Consider the following 25,374-nt stretch of genomic DNA (forward strand, 5'->3'; position numbering starts at 1 on the left):
CTTCCTTGGATGGTGCTCCATGTTCTGGTGGAGGTTTCAGTCAGGCCTACCTGATTGCAGTAGTGTTTGATGAGGTTAAAGACAAATCCACGATCCATGAGAGATAGAAGATCATACAGGAAAAATGCTAAGCTAATGTTGATCTTTTCTGCTTGTTCACTTTCCTTTAAAATAACAATTAAAATATGTTACTACACTTAAAATTAGCTTTCTTTTTACACATATTTTGAAGGGAAAAACTTATAAAATAACCAGAGGACTTTTCAGGTCATTGTTTATGTGAGTGCAATCTTGACCAGCCACGCACGTTTGTCAAGCACCTGGAAAGCCACATAACATGAGTGCCATGCAGCTAATAGCCCAGAAACAACCACTTTTACAGGCATGGAAGAAACTTAATATTAGCATTTGTAAATGAAAATGGCAATGTGTCATTTAAGGCTCATTCTGCATTGAATTAATCATGATAATACTTATAACACATAACACAAAGTGAAAAAACCTGTTTGGCAATCTAAAGCTTGACTGATTTTAATAGAAGGCATTGGCCAGCCTTAGCATTAAGCAGTATGAGGATGAGTTTGAAAGTCATAAAAGGGCAGTATTTGTTCCTTGTTTAACATACTACTATTTTTCTTTTACTGCCAGAGAGAAGCACTTGTCTGATTTTCTGCCTCATGTCAAAATAACTTGGCCAGCCTTGAGTACAATGAACCTTGACCTGTGAAGGTGTGGGTGGTGAGGAAAATGTCATTTTCTGTTCAACCTGAGCTAGTAAAATGCATTGGGCCACCTCTGAAGTAATAAATCTCAATGGTGTTATAAAATCCATGGGTTTTGTAATCTTTATATAATTTATTATCCACCCTTCAATAAAATTAATCGTGGTGTCTTATAAAATTCAAATTTCAAAATCATCATAAAATAAAAAATTTTTTGAAGCCCTGGAACTTTGCCACTTTAGGGCTCTTTTGGAAAACTAATTATGCAGAAAATCTGTATAAGACCATATCAAATTTGTTGCTGTTACATTTTTTGAAGCCTGCAAGAATAGAAAGTTCTTAACCTTCCCATAGTGAAAAAGGTAAAGGTAAAGGACCCCGGGACAGTTAAATCCAGTCAAAGGCGACCATGGGGCGTGGCACTCCGCTCGCTTCAGGCCAAGAGAGTTGGTGTTTTCCACAGACAGCTTTCTGGGTCACTTGGCCAGCAGGACTAAACCACTTCTGGTGCAATGGGACACTGACGGAAGCCAGAGCACACGGAAATGCCATTTACGTTTAATGCTTAGGTCCCATGGTATGTTCTGAAGACACATGAAGCCACCATCTTGCTACAGCCAAGTAGGTCTGCCCAGCACCTGAGATACCACCTTGGGTTTCACGACAGAAGAAAAGCAGGATGTAAATGTAAGAAAATGAATATATTTTAAAATACCTCTGTTGGTCTGCTCACATAGCAGTATAAAAGAACATAAATCAGAGTATAATAGTTGGGGGGAACATATTCAAAAGTTATTCACAAAACAAATACAGTGGTGCCCCGCAAGACGAACGCCTCGCAAGACGGAAAACTCGCTAGACGAAAGGGTTTTCCGTTTTGGAGGCGCTTCGCAAAACGAATTTCCCTATGGGCTTGCTTCGCAAATGTCTTGCGAGTTCCTGCGGGTTTTTCCCCCTTCCCCCCCTTTTCCTAAGCCGCTAAGCCGCTTATCAGCTGATCCACTGATAAGCCGCTTAACAGCTGATCGCTAAACCGCTAATAGTGCTAATCCGCTAAGCTGTCAATGGGCTTGCTTCGCAAGACGAAAAAACCGCTATACGAAGAGCCTCACGGAACGGATTAATTTCATCTTGCGAGGCACCACTGTACCTTGGAATGCAATTTATTGGTGTTCAAACCATTTCTACCAAATTTCAGAATGTCTTTCTGTCTTATCGATAGAGTAGAGAAAGCAGATAAAGGGAAGTTTTCCAATTGCTCTGCCTTTTATAATACTAGAGCCAGTAGTCATCCAATGAAGCTGATTAATGGTAGAAAATTACCTTCTGAGGTTTGACTAAAAGTGCTGCAATCTCTGAGGTGACCACATTCACTATAGTGGTGATGTCATCCTTGAAGCGATTGGAAAATCTACTTCGGCGGGGCGTGTCCTGTTTGTTCATGTTATCAACATACTGAGCCATGCTCTTGATCTTTAAAAGAATAGGCACTGTTTAATAAATGTGTGGCTTTAAAATGGGGCCAAACTGGGGACTTGAGAAAATCAGCATATTCTGGAGCCCTTTAAGAAACCCTCCTCAAGCTTTTCCTGCATTCCCTGAAACCTGAGACAAAAACCTCTAAAATCTGTAACAAAAATCTTTGCAAGGAATGTCAAGTATTCAAACATCAACTCAGAATCAATACCCAAATTTCCAGAATTCCTGCATATAATGCACAAGCTCCCTGGCTTGAGTTAAATATAATACTGGTGTTTTTTTAAAAAAAATAATAATCACAAAGACATCAGTGCAGGGATTCATGCAACTGGTGTCATGTTTACATTGGCCTATATTTGTACTTCTGCCTTTGCCTGCACATGAGAGGCTTGCCGAGTGAGACAGAACTGCAATGGCAGTGGGTTACTGAGTGAGAGGAGGAAAGGGAGGTTGGGGCTGTGTGGGCGCTAAGTTGACTTCACTGGTGCACTATATTAGTCCTGGCCTCCCCTGCAGTGACACAACTGTCAGGAAGCTAGCGTTGCGGCTCTGTTCCATCAAGCAAGCATCTTCTGGTGTGGCATACATCTGGCCCACAAAATCCTGGCGTGCAAACATGGTGAATGGTTTCCATACTTAAATGTAACACTAGACACAGAGTTTTGTTTTAAAAATGAACCACACACACTTGGCATCATGTTTAAATTTATCTCCTTTTGTTTCTTGCTGTGTAAGTGATCAGCTCAGCTGAGTCAGTTTTCCTCCCTTTCACTGGCAGTCAAATCCTCACAGGTTTATCAGTGACCCAGAGTTTAAGCAGAGCCTAAAGAACTCTCTACTATGCTGTTGGAGAAACAGTCCTGATTCCTTGAAAGCTATTCCCTCACCACAGCTTCTTCCCTGACTAAGCTGTTATTATTTATAGGTTGCCCATAATTCACACTTTCATGATTACAGAGAAAGGCTCGATAGCTGCGAGGGCCAAGGAACCATGCTAGGATTAAAGCATTCTTCACCTTCCTTCAATTGGACCTCTTCAAAACCTCCAACAATGAGAATGCACTGAACTTGCCTGGTTACTGAAAACAAAGCACCGTTATAAAATCTTACCAACAATTCGAAGAAGAACCAGGCATACTTGAAGACAGATTCTCTCACGATGCCAGTGCTGACTACCATTTGAAGTGCTAACTCTTCATGGAAGTGCTACACAGTATATTAAAAACAAAACAAAAATAGGATAATCTGGTTTTCAACACTGGACATCAACACAACATAACTCAGACAGGGGCGAAGGAAGGTGTTGTGACACCCGGGGCGGGTGTCACACTACATGTGCAGTGGCGCTATGTACAACGCATGCGGCGAACGTAATGATGCCGCACATGTGCTGTATAGCGGTTTGCTGCCGCTCCAGCGTTGTACGGACGGTACCGGGATCCCTCCATCACTGCTACAGCCGTGAACGGAGGCTGTGAACTGCATCGCACGCATGTGTTGTACTTAGTGGTTTGCCGCCAGCACCAGGATCCTCTGCTTGCGGCTGTAGCCATGAACGGAGGATCCTCCCCATGTGGCTGCGGCGATGCAATGGCTGCTCACACCGCTGCAAGCCCCCGCGGGGTGACTTCTTGTCACCTCCACAGACATGGAACCCGGGGCGCACTGCCCCCCCCATTGCGGCGCCACTGCTCTCAGAGGGGGGAATCTAAAATGAGAGCCTTTTTTGATTAGTGCACACACACATGCATAGATTAAGATTAATGAAAACAGATAACAGGTAGATGAAAAAGCAGGTAGCTGCAACCCTAAGTAGCAGATTTGAAACAGAACAGCATGAAGGAAAACAGGACAGTGGTGATCCTTAACATCTCGGGTAAAATGAATTAACAATGCCAACAAAACAAAATGCATAGATATAAATATATTAAATATAAAGTTCATTTATTGAAGGCCAAAATAATTTGGAGGTATTACAATTAATATTAGGTACATATTGCTCAATCTGCCAGAGACCTTGTGAAGGTAAAATGGCTAATGTGCAGCCAGGCTGGCCTACAAATTCAATGGAATCCAGACACCATTCTAAATCTTTAATTCCATAAAAATATATATGCACAAGGAGAACGTCACATGAAAACAATATGGGAGCCACTAACATTATTTAAAGCAATACTGAAATCAATGTAGGCATCATTTTTTGAATAAGATATTTCAAATGTGGCTGAACATTCTGGCTGGCTGAATGCACTTGGGCATTTAGGCTTGGACACCAAAATGGGCTCATTCTTTTGATTTGCCTGGCCATACATTGCCTCCCTTGAACACTGGGCTTCCTGCCATTCGTAGCCGCTCTCCTCGCAGCCCCCCAGGGTAACTTCAGTCCTTTTATCATTTGCCTTTCACTCTTTTTCTGCTGCACTGGAGAAAGGTGATTGAGTATATTTCCAAGAAGGGTTTTTTTAAAATAAAAAACCACTCTGTTACAGTGTAGAGATCACTTGTTTAAGAGTAATTTTATAAACGCATTGGTTTTATTTATTTTTTCAATTTCATAAGCTACTATTCTGGTCCAAATGTACCCTTAAATTAATTTATCCAAAGATAGGCTTAGGTGTTCAGTTACTGATCACCTGAATCTCTGCGGAATGGTTCATCTGTCTGCCCGATACAACCCTCCTTGCAAAGGGTTCATCCTCCACACCTTCCTTTTTCTTCAACAGGAACTTCACAAAACTGGTGTGCTTGCAGACCTCATCAGTGACTGGTGTTGCATTATGTGGCAGACTACCTTTTTATTGGACGGTCGAGGGCTTCCACAGGGGCTTGACATATCATTGGTGGGCTCACTATAGCAAGACATCCGGTTAAAGCTCCGATCTGCAACCTGAATAAAAGCACCAGAAGCCATATATAAAACGAAATGAATGAATGTGTGAGCATACACAGTCTTACCAAATAAAGACATGGTGACTTTTTAATGGGGACCATAGCTGTCAACTTACAGATTTGAAAATAAGGGACCAGCAGCCAAAATAAGGGACCTGCAGCCTCACCTGTTCCAGGCACTCCAGTCTTCCTGTACTCCTGCAGTCTGGTCAAACTCATGCTGGTAGCTTCGAGAACACTGTCCAACCAACTTTGTAACCAGAGGTTCAACTGAATAGAATCTGAATCACATGCACCACAAGGCCTATGCAGCCTCAACTTAAGATGGCTCCCCGGCCTGGCTTTGCACTGCAAAGTTTGCAGCAGCACATGCAACAAAATGGCGTCCAGCATTCAAAAACCCTCTCAGCTTGCATTAACTAGCCACACACAAGGCATGCAAGCTCCACCCCCCAGTCGTTCTTAGACTCCTTATTGGGTGAGCAACGCAGCCAAGCAACAGAGTTGGAGCCTCCCTCCTCCCTGGTCAGCAGGGAGGGAGTGAGAGGAGCTGCTTCCTTTGAAATTTAAGGGACATCATTTAAGGGACATTTAAGGGACATCTATATGGCGCTGGAATAAGGGACTGTCCCTTCAAATAAGGGACACTTGACAGCTATGATGGTGACTGCTTGGCAACTTTGCTTACACTGGGAGAATAAACCTGGTTTATCCCTACACAGGTGGCATATGGTATACTAGATTTCTGACAAATTGTTCTGCCAGAGAAATTAAGTGGCCAAATAAAGAAGGCAAGAGGACATGCTGACAATTTTGGAATGGAGTACTTTGTTTCATTTCTAATGTTAATACAGCAGATCCCCCAATAGAGCAACCTTCGACTCATGGATTTCTCTGGAGGGACACACAGAATTAAATCAACCAGATATTATATATCACAATGTTGTATCCAATAGTACTTCAGTTGGTTATGGTTGTTTATGTGTTGTATGTTTTATGAAAACTGAATAAAATACAAATATTTAAAAATAAAGAGAACATGAACACCATTACCCATGGCGGAGTGTCCAAGTGTTGTTATATACTCAGTAAATTAAACAATGCAAATACACAACTGGCCTCATATGTTTCAGTTTAGGACTGTATTCCCAGTTTTCATGCTGGCTCTCAATCCCATCCAGCACTGAGTGAACCTTTCTTGCATAGACTTTAGGGTCAGATTCATTTGTTATATAGACACGACACACCTCTGGAATAAAGTAAGTTTTATCGTGGAAATAGTTGAAGTTATCTGCTTTTAATATTCAACTCTCTAACATAGGTATTTATTGCCCATTGATCCTAAACAATGCTGAAGGTACCAGAAGGGCATTAAATGAAAGTTAGTGCAGATTTTGTATTTTTGCCCTATTTTATTATGAAGTTATTTGGAACTTTTGAGGTGCATTTGGGATTTTATTCCTCTTTTGTTTGTATTCTGTGATTTCCTATATTCTGCAATGCAAAGCAATGATCGTCACTGTAAAAAGCACTGGCATCCTTTGCATTACCTGCCTCAAAGCCCCAAATGAGATCAGTAAATGGCTCTAGCCATTTGGTGATCCAATAACTGTAAACTTAAGCAATATAATGCTCGCTGTAACTGTTAAACAACTGCTATAATATGCTTAGTCCATGAAGCGACTCTAGTTGCTCCAATATACTACAGCCAGACACATTTGCTACTGGGTGCAGCAACAATAAGCACCAAAAATGAAACCCATCCTGAATTTCAGCTTTCTTGCCCCTTACCTTGGAAGACATGATGTTTCTGACTTCTTCATCAGTAGAAGTCTGTGTCCCAGCAATGTCTGGATTACTGCAGCTTGTTGCCCGGCTTTGCAAGAGTCGAGAGCCCACAGAGAAAGCTGTGGTACGGCCATAAGTGTAATAACGAGATTCAGCCAGGTTAGTGCTGCCTGTTGCACCTGCCAGGAGTAAAACATTATTGTAGCCCATGTCCTTTCAGCCTTTGCTCCTAACTCAAGTGGTGATGCTCATCCATGTGCTATCCACATACCCTGATACCCTGGCTCTCTAGGCAGCCTCTTCTGTCTCCCACACATGGGAGGGGGAGGATTGGAAGGCCACTGCAGATGTACATATACTTGTATGTCATTCTTCTGTGCTTATAATCTATGCATTAGGTTCAATCCTTAAGTCATGGAAGCCTGTGGGGTATGCCATTGTCCCTTGGAGAAAGATTAGACATCCACCTGATAGTGATGATGGTGCATTAGGGACGCGGGTGGCGCTGTGGTCTAAACCACTGAGCCTCTTGGGCTTACCGATCAAAAGGTTGGCAAAATTCAAATCCACGCAACAGGGTACTCTGGGGTGAGCTGTCTGTGGACAAATGCAGGCTCCCTTGGTCTGAAAGCGAAATGAGTGCCACACCCCATAGTCGCTTTTGACTGGACTTAACTGTCCAGAGGTCCTTTACCTTTACCTTTTAGTGATGATGCAATTTCAGACATTGCATCACTCAACATACATAGCATTTACTATGTCACATACATCTCCTTATCTGGCTTATCCTCAGTGAAGCTGTTACCTTGTGCACCCTTAATTGGAGTTAAAACCAGCTGCACTCACTGCAATTTATTTCTGAGCACATATCCACAGGATTGAGCTATAAATGAGCAAAGAGGATGTCAGGACCTTCTTACTTGCTGCCCACAACCAGAAGATTCAGTTCATAAGCAGCTTATTTTTACTAGAAGCCCAAAAGCAATACCTAGCCTGATAGCATCTCTCTGTACTTCAGGAAGGCGGAAGACATAGTAGACATAAGATGCTAGGAGACAGTTTCTGCCATGCAGGTCCTTGCTCAAGTCTTTGCTGTTGTGGAGGCTGTTCACTATCGCAGCTGCAGATTCAAAAGCAAACTGGGAGAAGTTGGCTGGAGACAAAAAGAAAATACTTAGTTTCTGATACATCAAAGAAAAGGTATAAAAGGATCCAAGTCCACTTTATCACAGACATTCCTCAAAACACTTTTCTTCTTATTTAAATCTTGCTTGATGTAGCAAATAATTTTTTTGTTAAACCAAAACAAAACACTGCAGAAAGTATGATGGGGTTTGGCCATCAACAGCATCATTTTGTGAAACTACAATGATAAGTACCTGTCTGGCCAGCTATAACCATGGGCTGGACAGCCAACTGGAAGAGTTTATCCAAAACCAAGTGTAAAAACAACACAAGGGGCTCCAGGCGGGAGGAGTGCAAGCAGATAATGCTGAGTTTTAGTTCATGTTCAAGAGTGGTTTCTGTGATCTTCTCATTCAGCACTCGAATGGGGAATGCAACTTGGCTTTCTAGTGCATGGCACAGGATGAAGAATTTCTCCAGGTGATTGTCCTATAAATATAAGCCAGAAAGATGTATATGATGTGGGGAATCTATTACGTAACTTAGCTTCCACTAATCCAAACAGAAAATGGAAAAAGGTAAGAAATCATAAAGGATCAATGTTTAATCATTTCTGATATTTCTCTAAAATTCAAAACTGCTTTGAAATACAGTGGTGCCCCGCAAGACGAATGCCTCACAAGACGAAAAACCCGCTAGACGAAAGGGTTTTCTGTTTTTCGATGCGCTTCGCAAGACGAATTCCCTATGGGCTTGCTTCACAAGACGAAAACATCTTGCGAGTCTTGCGATTTTTCCGCTCCCCCCCTTTTTCTAAGCCACTAAGCCGCTAATAGCCTTTTAGCCGCTAAGCCACTAAGCCTTTAATAGGCGCTAAGCCGCTAAACCGCTAATAGCGCTAATCCGCTAAGCTGCTAATAGGGTTGCTTCGCAAGACGAAAAAACCGCTAGACAAAGAGACTCGCGGAACGGATTATTTTCGTCTTGCGAGGCACCACTGTACAAGACTAGACGTGTCATACACGAGGATTTTTTCAGGATTGTAATCTTAACTGCTTTACAGTGGTACCTCGGGTTACAGACGCTTCAGGTTACAGACACTTCAGGTTACAGACTCCGCTAACCCCAAAATAGTACCTCGGGTTAAGAATTTTGCTTCGGGATGAGAACAGAAATTATGCTCTGGCGGCATGATGGCAGCGGGAGGCCCCATTAGCTAAAGGTTAAGAACAGCTTCAGGTTAAGAACAGACCTGCAGAACAAATTAAGTTCTTAACCCGAGGTACCACTGTAGTTTAAAGTGAAAAAGCCAACAAAGCAATGAAACTAAGATTACATTTGGAGACTACTACATCATTCCTTTTATCCTGGAACAGGTTTTATTTCCCCATTTCAACTGCAAACCTATTCTAAGATACACATGAATACTTTGCTGAACTTAATGGGCACCCATATTCCATTACACACACACACACACCCCAAGTAGCAGAAGAACTGGTTTGCATGTGTTGGGGGTTTATGCCTAAAATGGTCTAATGGGAAAGGCTTATGAAGCACCCCTTCCGCTAATACTGGTATATGAACAGGCTCCAAGTTTACTGGAAGTTGACACCTTCTCCCTGGTTCTTTTCAGGCAATGCACATGATTTCAATTGGAAGTTGTGACACCATTTTCATCTAGGGGGCTTCTTTGAGAAATTTGTTTGGAACACAACAGGACTACAAACCAGTCTTGCTCAGCACCTGTGCTGCATTGTTGTTTTTAAGACTCTAAAAAAGTCTCATGGAACTATACAAATAAGCAAGTTGCATTATATTTTAAGTTGGGTTTCCTTGAATAGGAAGCTGGTGACAACTGTAACTCAGGCTTCAGGTATTCCAACAATTTTTTTTTCTAATGCCAGAATTTTTTTAAGCAAGTCATTTTATCCAAGCTATGAACTTGAAATAGCTTCTCTGATGCTTGGGATTTCAGTTGCCAGTCTCCAGGTAAAAATTAAATCCTCACCTGTGTGTGAACTGATGATATACCTTGCACTTCAATATTAAACACTCCCTTGTGTCCTTCAACCCATTTAACTGGAGGAGATTGTGGAGGAACTTTCTGTATTGAAGATAAAACAACTTGTTGATCAAACCACACACACATACACACAATGTATTCAAGATGCCAATACAATTCTACTAAGTTTTTGGCCTTTTTTGCAATTAACACTTAATGTTTACACCCAACATTAACATTTGCAATCCAGTGCAGGTCATTCTCAGCCTATCAGGCTGCTGAGATTATGGCACGGCATTTTATATGGCTTTACAGTATGTGATTAATTCATCTGGGTTAAGTTTTTACCAATGCTCATTGTTGAAACTGACCAAGACATTAGCTAAGAAAGTGCTCATGAGCAAGTTGCTGGAAATAATCATGATATCCTAGTCTATACATGATTACATATAATCATATTGTATAAGCACAAAGGTGGGGGCAGATGAAGTTTTAAAACAAAATAAAGCAGTGTCTGGACTACTTCTCCTGTGTTTCATAGAAACAAGTTGCAGTGGTGGAATTGAAATCTATATCCATTACATTATCCATTAGAAAGTTCTCCCACAAACAATGTCCCAAAGGAACATAAGCTGCAATTCCTCTGAATATTAGAGCCTCATATTTGCTTGCTAACCTAGAGGAACAAACCAAATAATTCCATAACATAATTTTTAACATGAATCTGACTGAGCTGTAGGACCAAGTCATAAGTCCCATTATGAAAATAACAAAGTTCAGATACATGTCTTTTTTAAATGGCCGGCAATTAAGACCCTGTTTTGTTTCATGCTGGAGAACTAGATTATGCCTTTCCCCATATTACTTCCAGAGACTTTGCTGAGATTTAACATACATAGGGCAGGATCCACCTAATGAACCCCTTCAATGTGATTCCTATGCAAGGGATTTTCCAACCTTTCTTTCACCCTGTGTGGCTCTGGTGGTGCAAATGGCAGAAGAGGATTATTCTACCTTGCAAGCTGATAAATTCATTTTAGTGCAATGTCGAATTCCACCCCTAGTGTATACACCCCATGCATTTATATATGATACTCTATTTAAGTAAGGCAAATATTAGAATGCAGGTTGGCAACTTGTAGTGGGACGTGGGTGGTGCTTTGGGTTAAACCACTGAGCCTAGGACTTGCCAATCAGAAGGTCGGTGGTTTGAATCCCTGCGACGGGGTGAGCTCAAGTTGCTCAGTCCCTGCTCCTGCCAACCTAGCAGTTCAAAAGCATGTCCAAGTGCACGGAGATAAATAGGTACCGCTCCAGCAGGAAGGTAAACAGAGTTTCCTTGCACTGCTCTGGTTTGCCAGAAGCGGCTTAGTCATGCTGGCCACATGACCTGGAAGCTGGATGCCGGCTCCCTTGGGCAATAAAGCGAGATGAGCGCTGCAACCCCAGAGTCAGCCACAACTGGACCTAATGGTTAGGGGTCCCTTTACCTTTACCTTTAGGCAACTTATGGCATGGACTTCATTTTATGCAGCCCCTTACACCTTGTTGTTGTTGTTAGAATTTATATACTGCCCTATACCCAGAGGTCTCAGTGCGGTTCACAGAACAAAATCAAAATACAAAATCACAAAATACATAATCAAAATAAAAACAAAACAAAAACACCCCCCTAAAAACCCCCCACATTTTAAAAGGGCCTAGGAAGCTTCCTCAGTCTTCCAACTTATCAGAGTTCTTTCCTTCCTATTTGTTTCCCTCCTTATTTCCCCCAAAGTGTTTTCTTCTTCCTTTTAATAAGTTTCAGAACAATTGGAAGGAGTGGTATTTTATTTGATAAAAAATAAATGCCCCCCCGGCATGCCAGAGGAGGCTGGGCCCCCTCAATATTCCGCAGCCTGGCAGGCCCCGTCAGGTTGCAGCTGCAACTAGGCCCCATCGGGCTTCCTCCCACCATGTGACATCATGCATGCGCGCCAGCCCCCCCCCCCTCAATATTGGGTGGAACTCGACGCGCCTGCCACCCCCGTCTTTTATCCTGGATGCTTGACTTGGGGGAAAGTCAATCAATTGACTTGGACAATCTTTATTCCAGGTTAGATAATGCAGAACACTTTTGTCTCTCGGTCCACTCTTGAGGGAAAGTGGCCCAGCTCTGCATTATACTGAAAATAAAGTCGATCGTGTCTGTTTAAAAGGGGAGACTGTTTCTGTGGTTTTTCCCATTACCTCTGCTGAGTGCATGGAATAGTTGGCAGGCAGTCTATCCAAGGCAACAGGGAGGCAATAATGGCCTGTCTGGAGACGATCATTTAACAGAATTGGCAGCCACTGAATGGAAAAACAGTGTTATATCATTACTTCATATGATGCTGGATACTGATCTGGCTTAATTATATTCTTGAGTAAAATATTTAAATACCAACTGAGATTGTATTCCTTCCTATAGTGGATAATGTAAAGACTTTTACAGTCTAATTTCTTTGATAGCTACTTTGTAGACGTTATCTGGATCACTGCCACCATCTTTTGTTCTGTAAAAGTGATTAGTTCTGAACCAAAAATTACGAATAGCTTTTTAAGAGTCCAACCAAACGAAGGCAGATTACTCTTCTTGGTAGGCTATACATTTATACACCAGAGCTGCAGCTGCCCCTGGACGGAGTCATTCCTAGTTCGGATGACAGATGACATGCCACATGCCTATATGACAGGTGTGATATACATGTAAACCATGAGTTATATGTGGGATCTAAGACATGTACCCAGTCCATACACTATCATACATGCAACAGATGCAATAGACACTGGCACACGTCTGTGACCTATGCGTGTCTCATTTTCTTGTCATTTGAACTATGCTACATATGCCTTTCACATATATACAAGTGCATTGCAACTATGTTTCTAGTGCACTTTTGTTGTACACATTGCAAACATGATAGTGTGGTGGATTATATTTCACTCATGCTCCTTTGAAATCTTGCATCCATGCCTAAGAAATTCAAATAATTTTGCCTTTGGTTGAAAAAATCTTTTGCAAGTTTTGCAGGGGGAAATTGTTACAGTGGAACATTGAGCTTTGTGGAAAATGTCTATTTCCTTAAGAACTTGCCAACATGAACCAAAATTGACCTACTGAATATCCCAGGAGAGTTTCTACACAGGCTCCTTGCTTTGGCTGACAACTGATGTGGTAAAATGTGAATAACAGGTGATGTTTTTCTGTGAGTTTAGCTGGCAGCTTAATTTTCACTTCTTCATAGAAATCAGGAGATCTACATTTGAAAATATAAGAGAAAACAAATATACGTAGCAGTGTTAAAGCCAAGTAGCAGAATTCCAACTTGACAGAGGAGGTGGAGAGGAGCCTGTGAACCTGCAGACTTCTCCTGGCTTTTTAAGCACTATGCAGCCATTGGCAACACTGTACCTTCATCAGCCACCTCTTAGGATTTCATATTTCAGCGCCACTATTTTTTTCAAAAAATCTTTGGTGGATCAGAAGAACAACTTTATTACATCAATTTCACCACTCCTTTTGCAGAAATATTTGCTGTTCAGGAAGATGGTAATTCATACACCTTGTTCACCAACACAACCAGTCCCACCAAACTACTCAATATCCATCACGAAGATGTTCCATCCAGCAATTCCCAAGTGATGGCTGTCCAGCCTCTCATGTTGGCAAAAGAGCACAGCCTTCTGGCAGTGCAACAGTTGGGCAAAACCTTCTGACTAAAGCAGCAAAAAGAAGCGGCAAGCCTTGCTCTACCCAGGTGACCCTTCCTGATAAAGAGTCTGATACTAGGAGAAAAATGAAGAGAATGCTCCCATGCTAAAAATGTTGCCTTGAAGATTCCTGCCTCTACTGATTCATAGCTTCAGGGTGAATCAGTGGTCCATCAAGACTGGTATTGCTTGTTTAATAGCACCTGGTGTCCTAGACCAGGCATGTCCAACTTCCAGCAAGGTTTGATCCACTTTCCAATATCAAAAACTGGTAGTGATCTACCACACTCTCCCATTGTCATTCTTCAGCTTAAACATATTATATTTGGCTGAGCTTATGATAAAAATAACAACAAATGATAGTCGCTTCCATAAAACCTGAAGAGTTAGTTATAAATCAATATTTTTAGCAAAATACATGCTACCTCCATCGGCTCTGCCTGCTCCACCCCCTGGCACAGCCCAAGTCCCAGCCTGCACCTCTATTTGCCAAAACAGGGTGCAGGCTAGGATCCAGTTCCTAATGGGGGGGGGGGCGCCTGCCCCTCCCCCTCCTACCAGGCAGGGCACAGCATTTCTGCAGGCATTTTTCCCCCAATGTGTGTGGGGGGGGACAAGAAATTTTCTGCACCGGGTACCACCTGACCTTGGTTTGCCAAGGGGGCTTGAGATTGACTATTCCCAACTGATTATTTTCTTCCCTTTGCCATCTAATATTTAAGAGCAACTGATGCAGCCATCTTAATCACTGATTTTCTTCCATAAATTGGCCTGTTTTTCTAAAAACCCAACACAATAATAATCATTCATTCATTTTAATTTCTATACTGCCTTTCATCTGAGGATCACAGGGTAGTTTACAATATAAAAACGCAAAAATGCATAACCTAGTAACTAACAAAACAATATGTTTAAAAAAGCCACAGATTGTTTAATTAGCTAAAGGCCTGAGAGTTGAGGAATGTTTTTGCCTGGTGCTTAAAGATATGTAACAAAGGCACCAGGTGAGCCTCCCTGGCTATAGATTTTTTCTCATATATGAGGCCATAGATGGGTCAGCAAACTTTTGCAGCAGGGGGCCAGTCTACTGTCCCTCAGACCTTGTGGGGGGCTGGACTATATTTTTTAATAATAAGAATAATAAAAAAAATATTATTTATACACCACACATCTGGCTGAGTTTCCCCAGTCACTCTGGGCTGCTCCCAATCGAGAGTTAAAAACAATACAGCATTAAATATTTAAAACTTCCCTAAACAGGGCTGCCTTCAGATGTCTTTTAAAAATCGGATAGCTGCTTATTTCCTTGACATCTGATGGGAGGGTGTTCCACAGGGCGGGCGCCACTACCGAGAAGGCCCTCTGTCTGGTTCCCTGTAACCTCACTTCTCACAATGAGGGAACCGCCAGAAGGCCCTCGGAGCTGGATCTCAGTGTCTGGGCTGAACGATGGGGGTGGAGACGCTCCTTTAGGTATACTGGGCTGAGGCTGTTTAGGGCTTTAAAGGTCAGCACCAACACTTTGAATTGTGCTTGGAAACGTATGGGGAGCCAATGTAGGTCTTTCAGGACCAGTGTTATATGGTCTCGGCAGCCACTCCCAGTCATCAGTCTAGCTGCTGCATTCTGGATTAATTGCAGTTTCCGGGTCACCCCACGTAGCCCCACCCCAAAGGTAGCCCCACATAGAGTATATTGCAGTAGTTCAAGTGGGAGATAACTAGAGCACGCACCACTCTGGCAAGACAGTCCACAGGCAGGTAGGGTCTCAGCCTGCGTACCAGATGGAGTCCTGGACACAGAATTGAACTGCACCTCCATGGACAGCAGTGAGTCCAAAATGACTAACAGGCTGTGCACCTGGTTCTTCAGTGGCACAGTTACCCCATTCAGGACCTGCCCCGCCCCCGCCCCAAATAGTACTTCTATCTTGTCAGGATTCAACCTCAATCTGTTAGCCGCGATCCATCCTTTAACTGCCTCCAGGCACTCACACAGGACCAAAAATTGCCTATGTAATCCGCCAGCCGGAAGGCAATGCCGCTTATGGCTAGTAAGCACCATCTGAGCGAGTTTCAGATGAGCAAGTTTCTGCAGATGATGAATTGTATGTTTAAGAATGCAGCGGCAGAGCAGCAGCTGCTGAATCTACGCCAGGGCAAGAATTCTGTCTCTGCCTATTGTACTTCATTCAGCTTGTTAGTTCAAAAACTGGGCTGGCAGCTAGACAGTAAACCTGTGGCTGCACTGTACCAGGCAGGCTTGAGTGAATCGATTTTGGACGAGTTATCGAGAATAGGGCCTCTTGAATCCTTGGAAGAGCTTGTGCAATCGTCCTTGCAGCTGGGACTGAGAGAGCACCAGAGGAGGACTTTTTACCATATGTGGTGGGATTGTAGCAATTTTTTTTGAAAATTGGGAAATGATATTGTCAGGGACGCAGCGGGAGCGCAGGGAGGGGAGGAGATGGAGAGCGAGGGGGAGCAATCCGAGGGCAGCGTAGGAGAAGATGACAGTAGCCCGAGAGATTCCATGAGCCTCTCCAGCGAATCGGAAGATTCACAGAAGGGGGCGCCGGTGGCCAGGGCGAGGGGGGCCCCAAGGGGGACACCCCAGAAGCAAGGGGCCAGTGGGGACTCCCAGAGCAGCAGTTGGAAATCAGGACCAGCTTCCCCACCAGAGCGTAGTGGGGGGGAGGAGTCCCAAGTATTGGGGCCAGCGTATTCACCACCAGCGAGAGAAGAGGAGTCAGGATTGACCACGCCTCCATCGGAGAGCCGGGGAACGGTCAAGAGGAAGGTTGCCGGCTGGGCACGCGCGCCAAGTTCAAATGTACAGGCGAGCGGCACAGCAGGTAGCCCGGATAGAGAACCAGGTCCTAAAGCCCGCCGGAAGGAGGGGCAAGAATCAGGGGGGTCAGCGTCAGAAGAGTCCAGAAAGGATGAAACCTCAGCGGGCAGGAGGGCCCAGAGGAGGAAGGAGCTAAGGAAGAGGTGGAGCAAGGCTAGAGTCTTAAACTGGTGTGGAAGGGGAGGAGATTCAGACGGAGCTTCGCCGGTCTAGGGTTTAAGACGTAGAGCTGCACGCTGCGGCTTTGAAATGGAAACTGAACATCAATAAAGACTTTTGTACATAACCACAGCCGGGCGTTGGTCCTCTGTGAGCCGGGACCTAGGGGCGGCTCTGACAGATATATAATAAGTTGAAGAAAATGTTCCATTTAACATTTGTAAAAAAAAAACCCTGAAGCATTTTTGTTAGGGATTGTAGGAAAAGACCTGCCAAGGAAATTGAAAAATATTTTCAGCGGCAAGAGTTTTAATAGCACAAGGATGGAAGAATGAAGACTCTCCGACTAAAGAACTGTGGCAGGACAGGAATGGAGATCTGAGACTGTGTGCGTTTCATTCTCGGAAGTTGAATTATACCATTTGGAAAAGAGAATTGCTTGCCATAAAGGAAGCTCTGGGCATGTGGAGGCATCTGCTCAAAGCAGCCCAACACCCAGTAGAGGTGCACACCGACCACAAGAACTTGGAGTACTCGAGAACTAAGAGGCACCTGAATCAGAGACAGAGCCAATGGGCAGAGTTTTTTGCCCGATTCAACTTCCGGATAAGATATGTACCGGGACACCAAAATGAGAGAGCAGATGCTCTGTTCCAAAAGCCTGACTACTTGGAGGGAGAGCCAGACACCGGGTTGAAATATATGTTGAAACCAGACCAACTGCAACTGGCAGCGGCATGGGTAGTGGACCTCGCAAAGTTTAAGAGGCAGACGGTAGAGGATGAGTTTGTACGAGATAAACTAGAAGCAATGTGAGGGAATGGGGACAGCGTTGAGGGCTTCAGTGAGAAAGACGGTTTACTGTTCAAGGGGGAGGCACTCTGTTTCGGCGGAAGAACTTCGGGCTCGAGTGCTACAAGTGCCATGATAACCCTACGGCGGGTCATTTTGGATACTACAAGGCACTGTATCAGCTCACGAGGCGATTCTGGTGGCCAAAAGTGCAAGAAGAGACAAAAGAGTGTGAGAGACCTACCAGCGGGCAAAAATGCTAAGGGAAGCACCTTCCGGATTGCTACAGCTGCTTCCCACCCCGCAAGGACCTTGGGAGACAGTCGCAATGGATTTCATCACAGATCTGCCAGAGTCAAGGAAACAGACCATGATATGGGTGGTGGTGGTGGACTTATTCACAAAAATGGTGCAGATGTTGTGGACCACGTGTTTAAATTGCACGGGTTGCCATTGAGGGTTATTTCAGACAGAGGTACACAATTCACTTCGCTGGTTTAGAAGATGATACAGCTGTTGGACGTGGAAGTGTGCCTGACCTCATCAAGACACCCTCAAACCAATGGAGAGTAGGAAAGAACCAATGTGACGCTGCAACAGTACCTTTGCTGTTATGTTAATTATCAGCAAGAGACTGGGTGGACAAGTTGGGACTGGCAGAGTTCGCCTACAATAATACTGTGCCGTGTCAACCCAGCAAGCTCCATTTGTAGCCTACAGACAACACCCAAGAGCGTTCCCAGACCCTTGGAGCACCTCGTGGAAGAAATGCAGACCTTACACGGATTATTGAGGGAGCAGCTAGACACCACCAAGGCAGTGTACAAGAGGAGTGTAGACAAGCATAGACGGTCAGGGCCTGAGATCAAGGTGGGAGATCAAGTATGGTTGTACACCAAGGACTTGCCTCAGAAAGGGAGGTGCAAGAAGTTAGGACCACGAAGGGTAGGGCTGTTTGAGGTAGTGGAACAAATTAACCCTGTATCATTCCAGCTCAAACTACCAAATTCTATGAAAATATTCCATAGGGCTCTCCTATCACCGGTCACACCAGCCCATCAATATCAGAAACCTAGACAACCTCCTCCACCACAGGTAATGGTGGAGGGAGAGGAGATATATGAGATAGAAGCAATATTGGATTCTCAGCTCTGCAGGAGGAAGCTGCAATACTTAGTTGCCTGGAAAGGTTATGGGCCTGAGGATAATTATTGGCAGAAGGCAGAGGATGTGCATGCCCCATATAATTGTAGAGAGAGTTCCACCACTGTTTCCTGCACAAGCCCAAACAAAGAGGGTGGAAGGAGGAGGTTACTAGTAGCAAGGAAGCAGACTAGGTTACTAGTAGCAAGGAATCTACAGAGGAAGAGGAATTGGCTGCACCTGAGTCTCCACCTCCAGAGGAGGAGGAATTAGCTGCATCTGAGACACCAAGAAGTAGGAGGCAATTAGAGCAGAGGCGGGCAAGGACGTGGCATATATCTGGCCTGGGAGGGGTCAGAAACCAGTCGAGTCAACTGACTCCAATGGCGAAGGATGAGTTGTGGAAGCTTGGACTGCTGTAAGCCTGTTATTGAGAAATAAACCTCAGCTACTTAAACTGCCAAAGTCTTGTGTGGGAGAAGCGCTAAACCTGACATTGCCCAAGATTGGTAGATTTGAGACTGGGCAATAGTTGGCCATATTGGCTGGGTGCAAATATTTTTTTTAAGAAGCGTTTTAATGACTGCCTCTTTCAGCGGGTCTGGGAAGGCTCCCTCCCAGAGGGAAGCATTCCCCACCCCGCAGTACCCATTGCCCAGCCCTTCCCGGCTCGCTTTTATTAGCCAGGATGGGCAAAGATCAAGGAGACAGGTGGTCGGTTTTACTTATCTAAGCAGCCTGTCCCCTTCTTCGTAGGTAACAGATTGGAATTGATCCCATGTAACATGACTAGACAGGACTCCAGCACTCTCCCACCCTGGCCCTGCTCCCACAGTGGAGTCTACCTCCTTCTGAATCTGAGTGACTTTATCTGCAAAAACTTTGCGAAAGCATTGCAGGAGATCTTGCAGTCTATACCAGGCTCCGGCGACAAAGGTGGTTCCGCTAAATTGTGAACCACCTGAAAGAGTTTCCTGTTGTTGTTTTCTGCAGATGCAACAGAGGTGGTGAAGAAGGTCCTCTTCGCCTTCGCCATTGCCACTTGGTAGGCTCCAGATTGAGCTCTAGGCTGTGTCTGGTCTGATTCAAAATGAGTTATCCGCCACCGGCACTCTAGCTGTATCAGCGATTGTTTCATTGCGCTCGGCTCAGGGGAAAACCATGGGGCTGTCCAGGCTCCATGCAATCGGAGAGGGTGCTTCGGAGCCAGACAGTCAATAGCCTTGGTTAACTCCGCATTCCAGAGGACAACCAGGGAATCAGCTGAGAGGCCATCAACATGGGATAAAACATGCCCTACCACTCCCTGGAATCCAACTGGATCCATTAAGTGGCAGGGGCGGACCATCCAAATCGGTCCCACCTCCCTGCAGAGGGGATGGGTCGCAGAGAAGTCCAGTTGCACCAGGAAGTGACCTGACCATGGCACTTCTTTTGTTTCGCTTTTACTTAGTGTCAGATCACCCACAACTGTAGAAGTGAACACCAGGTCTAAGGCAAGTACACAGCTATGAGTTGGGCCAAACTTATTCAGGGACAGCCCCATGGAGGCCATGCTTTCCATGAAGTCCCGAGTGGCCCCTTGTAAGTTTGTGTTGGCATGGATGTTAAAATCCCCCAGGACAACCAATCTAGGTGTCTTCAGGTACACATCCGCCATGACCTGAAGCAGCTCGGGCAGGGAATCCTTGGTGCAGCAGGGAGGTTGGTACACGAAAAGGAATCCTGTACTGCCCCTATTGCCCAACTTCCAGAACATGCACTCAGAAAACTGGGTCTTCCCAATAGGATGCCCAGTGTAAACTAGTGACTTCCTAAAAATCACTGCAAAAAATCCCACCCTGCCCACATGACCTGGGTAAGAGAAACCTGGTGTACAAGCAGCGGCAAGGACAGGCCCATCTGCTTCATCCAACCAAGTCTCTCTCACACATGTCAGGTCAAATCCTCCATTCACAATCAGGTCGTGGATGGCAGTGAATCACTGATATGGCATTGCAGAGCAACACTTTCAGGTCATGTGGGTTTCCCTTGCTGATTCCAGGATCCTTCCGGTCAGGATCAGACCTGGAGGCAGGGATAGTCTTCAAAAAACAACTAAACCTGCCTCTTCAGTAATGACACGGTCTGGTCCTGGTGTAATGGCTCCTCTTGCACGTGATCGCTGAGATCAGGTGTCCCAATACATCCCCCCGTGGCACCTGCCCCAGCTATTCTGTTGGCTGAGGCCCATGCCCAGGCAGCCCTGAGCTTTTCCCCTTAAAAAGCAAAATACAAACTATACAATAACTTAACAAAATAGTGAAAGTAAAAACAAAGCAAGAACCAATTATGCTAAAATTAAACTACTCCCCACCCCGACTAAACATTTGTCCCTCCCCAAACAAAAAGAAAATAATAAAATAAAATAATATTTTTAAAAACCCACCATTTGAGGTGCAGCAGATTAAGAACACTTTTTTAAATTTTAGAAACATTTTTGCCACTTGCTGCAGAGAGCTGCTCAGGGTATTAGTGAGTGTAGGCCCCGCCCCCTAGGCCCGATGGAATTGGCTGGAGGAAGGAGCGGTCTTCCCAAACACTCACAGGAGCAGCAGCAGTGCTCTGGAGCCATCTCTGGAGCCTCTTAAGCTGTGGCAGTGAACAAATTTCACCAGCCCACAAAGAGGCCTGAAGGTGCTTTGCTTTACCTGCTCCAGTTGTTGTCCCAATAGCTGCAGTTGGGCTTCTCCAGCCAGCCAGGTGCCAGCCAGCTCAGGAGGCTGAGTTGGCCAGCGAAGAGAGAAGCAACAGCCCCGGCGGAGGAGCCGTGGATGGAGGTAGGGCAACTGGGGCATCACTGGAGCTTTTACTCACCACCTGCTGCTGCTGCTGCTGCTTCCACTTCCTGAGAGGAATCGCAGAGAAGACAGAGCCACCCGCCAACGCACAAGCAGCAGCAGCAGCAGCAGCTGGCAGCCAGTGTCACCCCCCCCTTCACAGCGTTGCCCGGCGTGGGACAAGATTGCTCCGTCCCTGAGGAGTAAAACACTGCCATGTGAGGGAGAGGGAAAGTACGTGCATGCTGGCAATCCACGTGGCAATTCCCGGACCATCCGCAGGCCGGATCTAGAAGGCAATTGGGCCCAACTAAAGAATCATGGCAAGGAAAATTGATAGACTATGCAGAACTGGCAAAATTGACATATAAGCTACGGGACAAGGATAACTGTGACTTTAAGGATGAATGGCAACCTTTCACAAAGTATCTGAAGATGTAACAAAGTGAATTGGACTCCTTGGCAGGTTTTGAATAAACACACACAATTTTTTTTACTAATAATAATCAGCTAAAAAGTTTGAGTAACATGCAGAAAATAGCAATATTAGAGAAACCAAAGACTGGAACTGAGGGAAGTCGAGAGGTGGGGTGGGGGGTGGGGTTCTGGGCGGGGAGGGGGAGGGAGGAAAAATGGGGGGGGGGAATAAGGATATGTTTTTGGATAATATGTCTTGTTATAACTTCGAATAAAAAATAAATAAATAGAAGGCAATTGGGCCTGATCTGGCCTGCGGGCCTTAGTTTGCCAACCCATGCCACAGATGGTAATGATAACCTTACTTGTTATGATATGTAACAGGTGTGCAAACTTCTGCAACAAATTCTGGACCTGAGGATTTCCCAAAAATGACCTACATGACAAAACATAATACATTAAACAACATTAATTAAAAAGTGACTAAGACATAAAGATATGGTTATAACATAATGCATCAGTATTAGGCATTCATTTGAAGACAGGGTCAGGTTTGGATCAGGCTCAGGTCATGTAAATGCTAATTTAAAATATAAAAACTAAAGGTGACTTGTTAACAAAAATGGTTTTAATTGGTAGTACATGAACATTTTAAAAATATTTATTATTGCATTTAGATCTCACCATAGTTGATTTCAGCTTTTATTAGCTCGGCTACTATCTGATCTGTTTTGCCACCTAGTAAATATATGTTGTTATAAATTGGCTCAGTCTTACCCTGAAATTAATGGACTACTTTTAAATTTAAAATGCTGCCTATTTTTATTTTGACTAGAAATGTACAATAAACAATCTTACCGGCATTGCACAGGCAGGGTCTTCTCCACACATAAACTGTATCTTAATGGTAATATTCCGGCCTGAAGCCAGGCGGTTTGCAAAATTCAGCCGTTGTGGATACACATATAGAAGATTTCTGGGGGGAAATGAAATTTCAGAAAACCAAGAGATAATTTTATGTCACTTTTGTATTTGTTTAGAATTCTGTCCTGCCATTTGATACCCCAAATATTCCTGATGCAGCACATATGAAAGGAGTTGAGGTGTCACTCCTGACGGTTTTAACTTGCCCCACACTGCACCAACTTGGGCCCCACATCATGGGTGCCCAGCATGCATACACTGCATGTTCCAGTGCCACCCACCTGGACCGGGGCCTGCACCTCTGCCATGAGGACTTTGGCTGCTGCACAACCTCCATCTGTGGCCATAGTGGGTCCCAACAAAGGCCCCATGATGAAGACACAGGCCCCAGCCCAGTCACCACCATAGCACCTGAGTGCTGGAGTTAAGGCGGTGCTGGTGAGTGGTGGTGGCAGGGGAAGAAGGCTGGGCAGTGGTGGCAGGGCAGAATGCTGGGTGGTGCTGGGGCGCCGCAGTGGTGGTGGGGCAAAGCTAGTGGGGGGCAGAGGCTGGGCACCCACAACAAAAGAATTGTGGGTGCCAGGCACCCAGTGCCTGCTGAAGTTGGCACCAGTGCCCATGACTCACTTCCATAAAGCAGCTTGATAGACCTCCATCTTGGTATTACACATTAGCATCACATTAGCATCACATCACATTCTCCCATATCCTTTTGGAGAACTGAGCCAGACAAAGGCCACTGGCCTCCTTGGCATTTCTCTGGATTATTTGGGGGTGGGCAACAGAGGAATGTATATTTTGATCCAAATTATTGATTTTAGAAGCAGAAGTTGCAGGAAGGAAACAGGATTGCAGAGATTATGCTGGGAGACTCTCTGAGAGAATGTGTGTGTTGAATGCAAATTATGCATGTATGTCTCTGTGTGTGATGAATGCATGCATTTGAGTGGGATGTGCTGTACTGTGTGTGTGTACATGCACACACAGTGAGTAAGATGGGGATGCCCACTTTTGTCTTGGTCACACCCACTGCTGGCTTGCGACCCCCAGAGGAAATCTGGCCTTCAAGCAAAAATTAATAATCTTCATCTGTATTCTAGGACCTGCACCCCAAATTACTGAGTACACAGAACAGTAGTATGGAAACAGTAGGTTAGGCAATTTCAGTCATTTCTACTAGAGAAATAAACTTCAGCAGGCCTCTGCAGGGAGGTGGGACCGATTTGGATGGTCCGCCCCCACCACTTAATGGATCCAAATGGTTTCCAGAGAGGGGTAGGGGATGTTTTATCCCATGTTGATGGTCTCTCAGCTGATTCCCTGGTGGTCCTCTGGAAGGCAGAGTTAACAAGGGCTATTGACTGTCTGGCTCCGAAGCATCCTCTCCGATTGCATGGAGTCCGGACAGCCCCATGGTTTTCCCCGGAGCTGAGGGCAATGAAACAACTGCTGAGACAGCTAGAGTGCTGGTGGCATCGGACCGGACACGGGTTAGAGCTCAATGTCGAGCCTACCAAGTTGCGACAGTGATGGCGAAGAAGACCTTCTTCACCGCCTCTATTGCATCTGCAGAAAACAGTAGCAGGAGACTCTTTCAGGTGGTATACAATTTAGCAGAACCACCTGCTCCATTGGGGTCCAGTACGGGCCACATTATCTCCTGCAATGATTTTGCAAAGTTTTTTTCCAGATAAAGTCACTCAGATTCAGGGCCAGGGTGGGAGAGTGCTAGAGCCCCATCTAGTCTGTTACCTCTGAGGATGTGGACAGGCTGCTTAGACAAGTGAAACCAACCACCTGTCTCCTTGATTCTTGCCCATCCTGGCTTATAAAAGCAAGCTGGGAAGAGCTGGGCAATGGGCTTGGCGGGGTGGTGAATGCTTTTCTCTGTGAGGGAGCCTTCCCAGACCTGCTGAAAGAGGCAGTTATCAAACCGCTTCTTTTAAAAAAAAAAATCTTTAGATGCGGCCAATATGCTGGTCCTGAGAGTTAACTGTGCAGCGAGGTCCGAGTCCAGTCCAAGGTCGAGGGTGCGGTGTGGAGGCTGTCCATCAAAGCTGAAGCTGGGTCCAAGGCAGGGAGTCGGGTGAGGTCAGGAACTCTGGCAGAAGAGCAGGACAGGGTGCAGGAACAGGCTACCAACAATGTTGCTCCTGCAACCTGGGACTGGGGCTGGCTGGCCCTGGTCCACAGGTGACTCGCCTCTCCTGGCCTGGAGGTGAGCACTCCTCCTACAGGAACGTAGTTCCCTCTATCTCTCTGCCCTGAGCCTCTGCAGCTCAGGAGAGGCTGGAGGGTTATTGGACCCAGAGGCAACCTCAGCTTCCCCTGACGGGGTAACTGTGCCCCTGAAGGACTAGGTGCTCAGCCTGGGAGTCATTTTGGACTCATAGCTGTACATGGAGGCGCAGGTCAATTCTGTGTCCAGGGCAGGGTATAAATAAGTTGTTGTTGTTTTGAATGCAATGGGTGTTAATAGCTGGCATGCACACCCTCTTAACATTTCACAGGTGGAAATGAGCACAAAATGTAC

The 25,374-nt window shown here is 45.0% G+C and overlaps 1 protein-coding gene across 5 annotated transcripts in view; it reads right to left on the reverse strand.

Moving 5' to 3' along the window:
* Positions 1-25,374, reverse strand: part of DOCK8 (dedicator of cytokinesis 8) — a 156,667-nt gene that overhangs the window by 54,425 nt on the left and 76,868 nt on the right. For 4 of the 5 annotated variants that reach the window (XM_083701853.1, XM_083701854.1, XM_083701856.1 and 1 more), the window contains 12 exons: positions 22,776-22,893; positions 22,283-22,353; positions 13,145-13,283; positions 12,235-12,336; positions 10,012-10,107; positions 8,258-8,492; positions 7,867-8,031; positions 6,882-7,057; positions 4,993-5,088; positions 3,312-3,407; positions 2,046-2,195; positions 51-164 (listed from right to left, as the gene is read on the reverse strand). In XM_083701853.1, coding sequence (XP_083557979.1) covers positions 51-164; positions 2,046-2,195; positions 3,312-3,407; positions 4,993-5,088; positions 6,882-7,057; positions 7,867-8,031; positions 8,258-8,492; positions 10,012-10,107; positions 12,235-12,336; positions 13,145-13,283; positions 22,283-22,353; positions 22,776-22,893 — 1,558 coding nt within the window. The remainder of the gene's footprint in view (positions 1-50; positions 165-2,045; positions 2,196-3,311; positions 3,408-4,992; positions 5,089-6,881; positions 7,058-7,866; positions 8,032-8,257; positions 8,493-10,011; positions 10,108-12,234; positions 12,337-13,144; positions 13,284-22,282; positions 22,354-22,775; positions 22,894-25,374) is intronic. The other variant, XM_083701855.1, reaches the window with a different exon arrangement.

The sequence above is a fragment of the Podarcis gaigeae genome (assembly GCF_964106915.1).
Source record: "Podarcis gaigeae genome assembly, chromosome: 11".
NCBI classification, from domain to species: Eukaryota; Metazoa; Chordata; class Lepidosauria; order Squamata; family Lacertidae; genus Podarcis; species Podarcis gaigeae.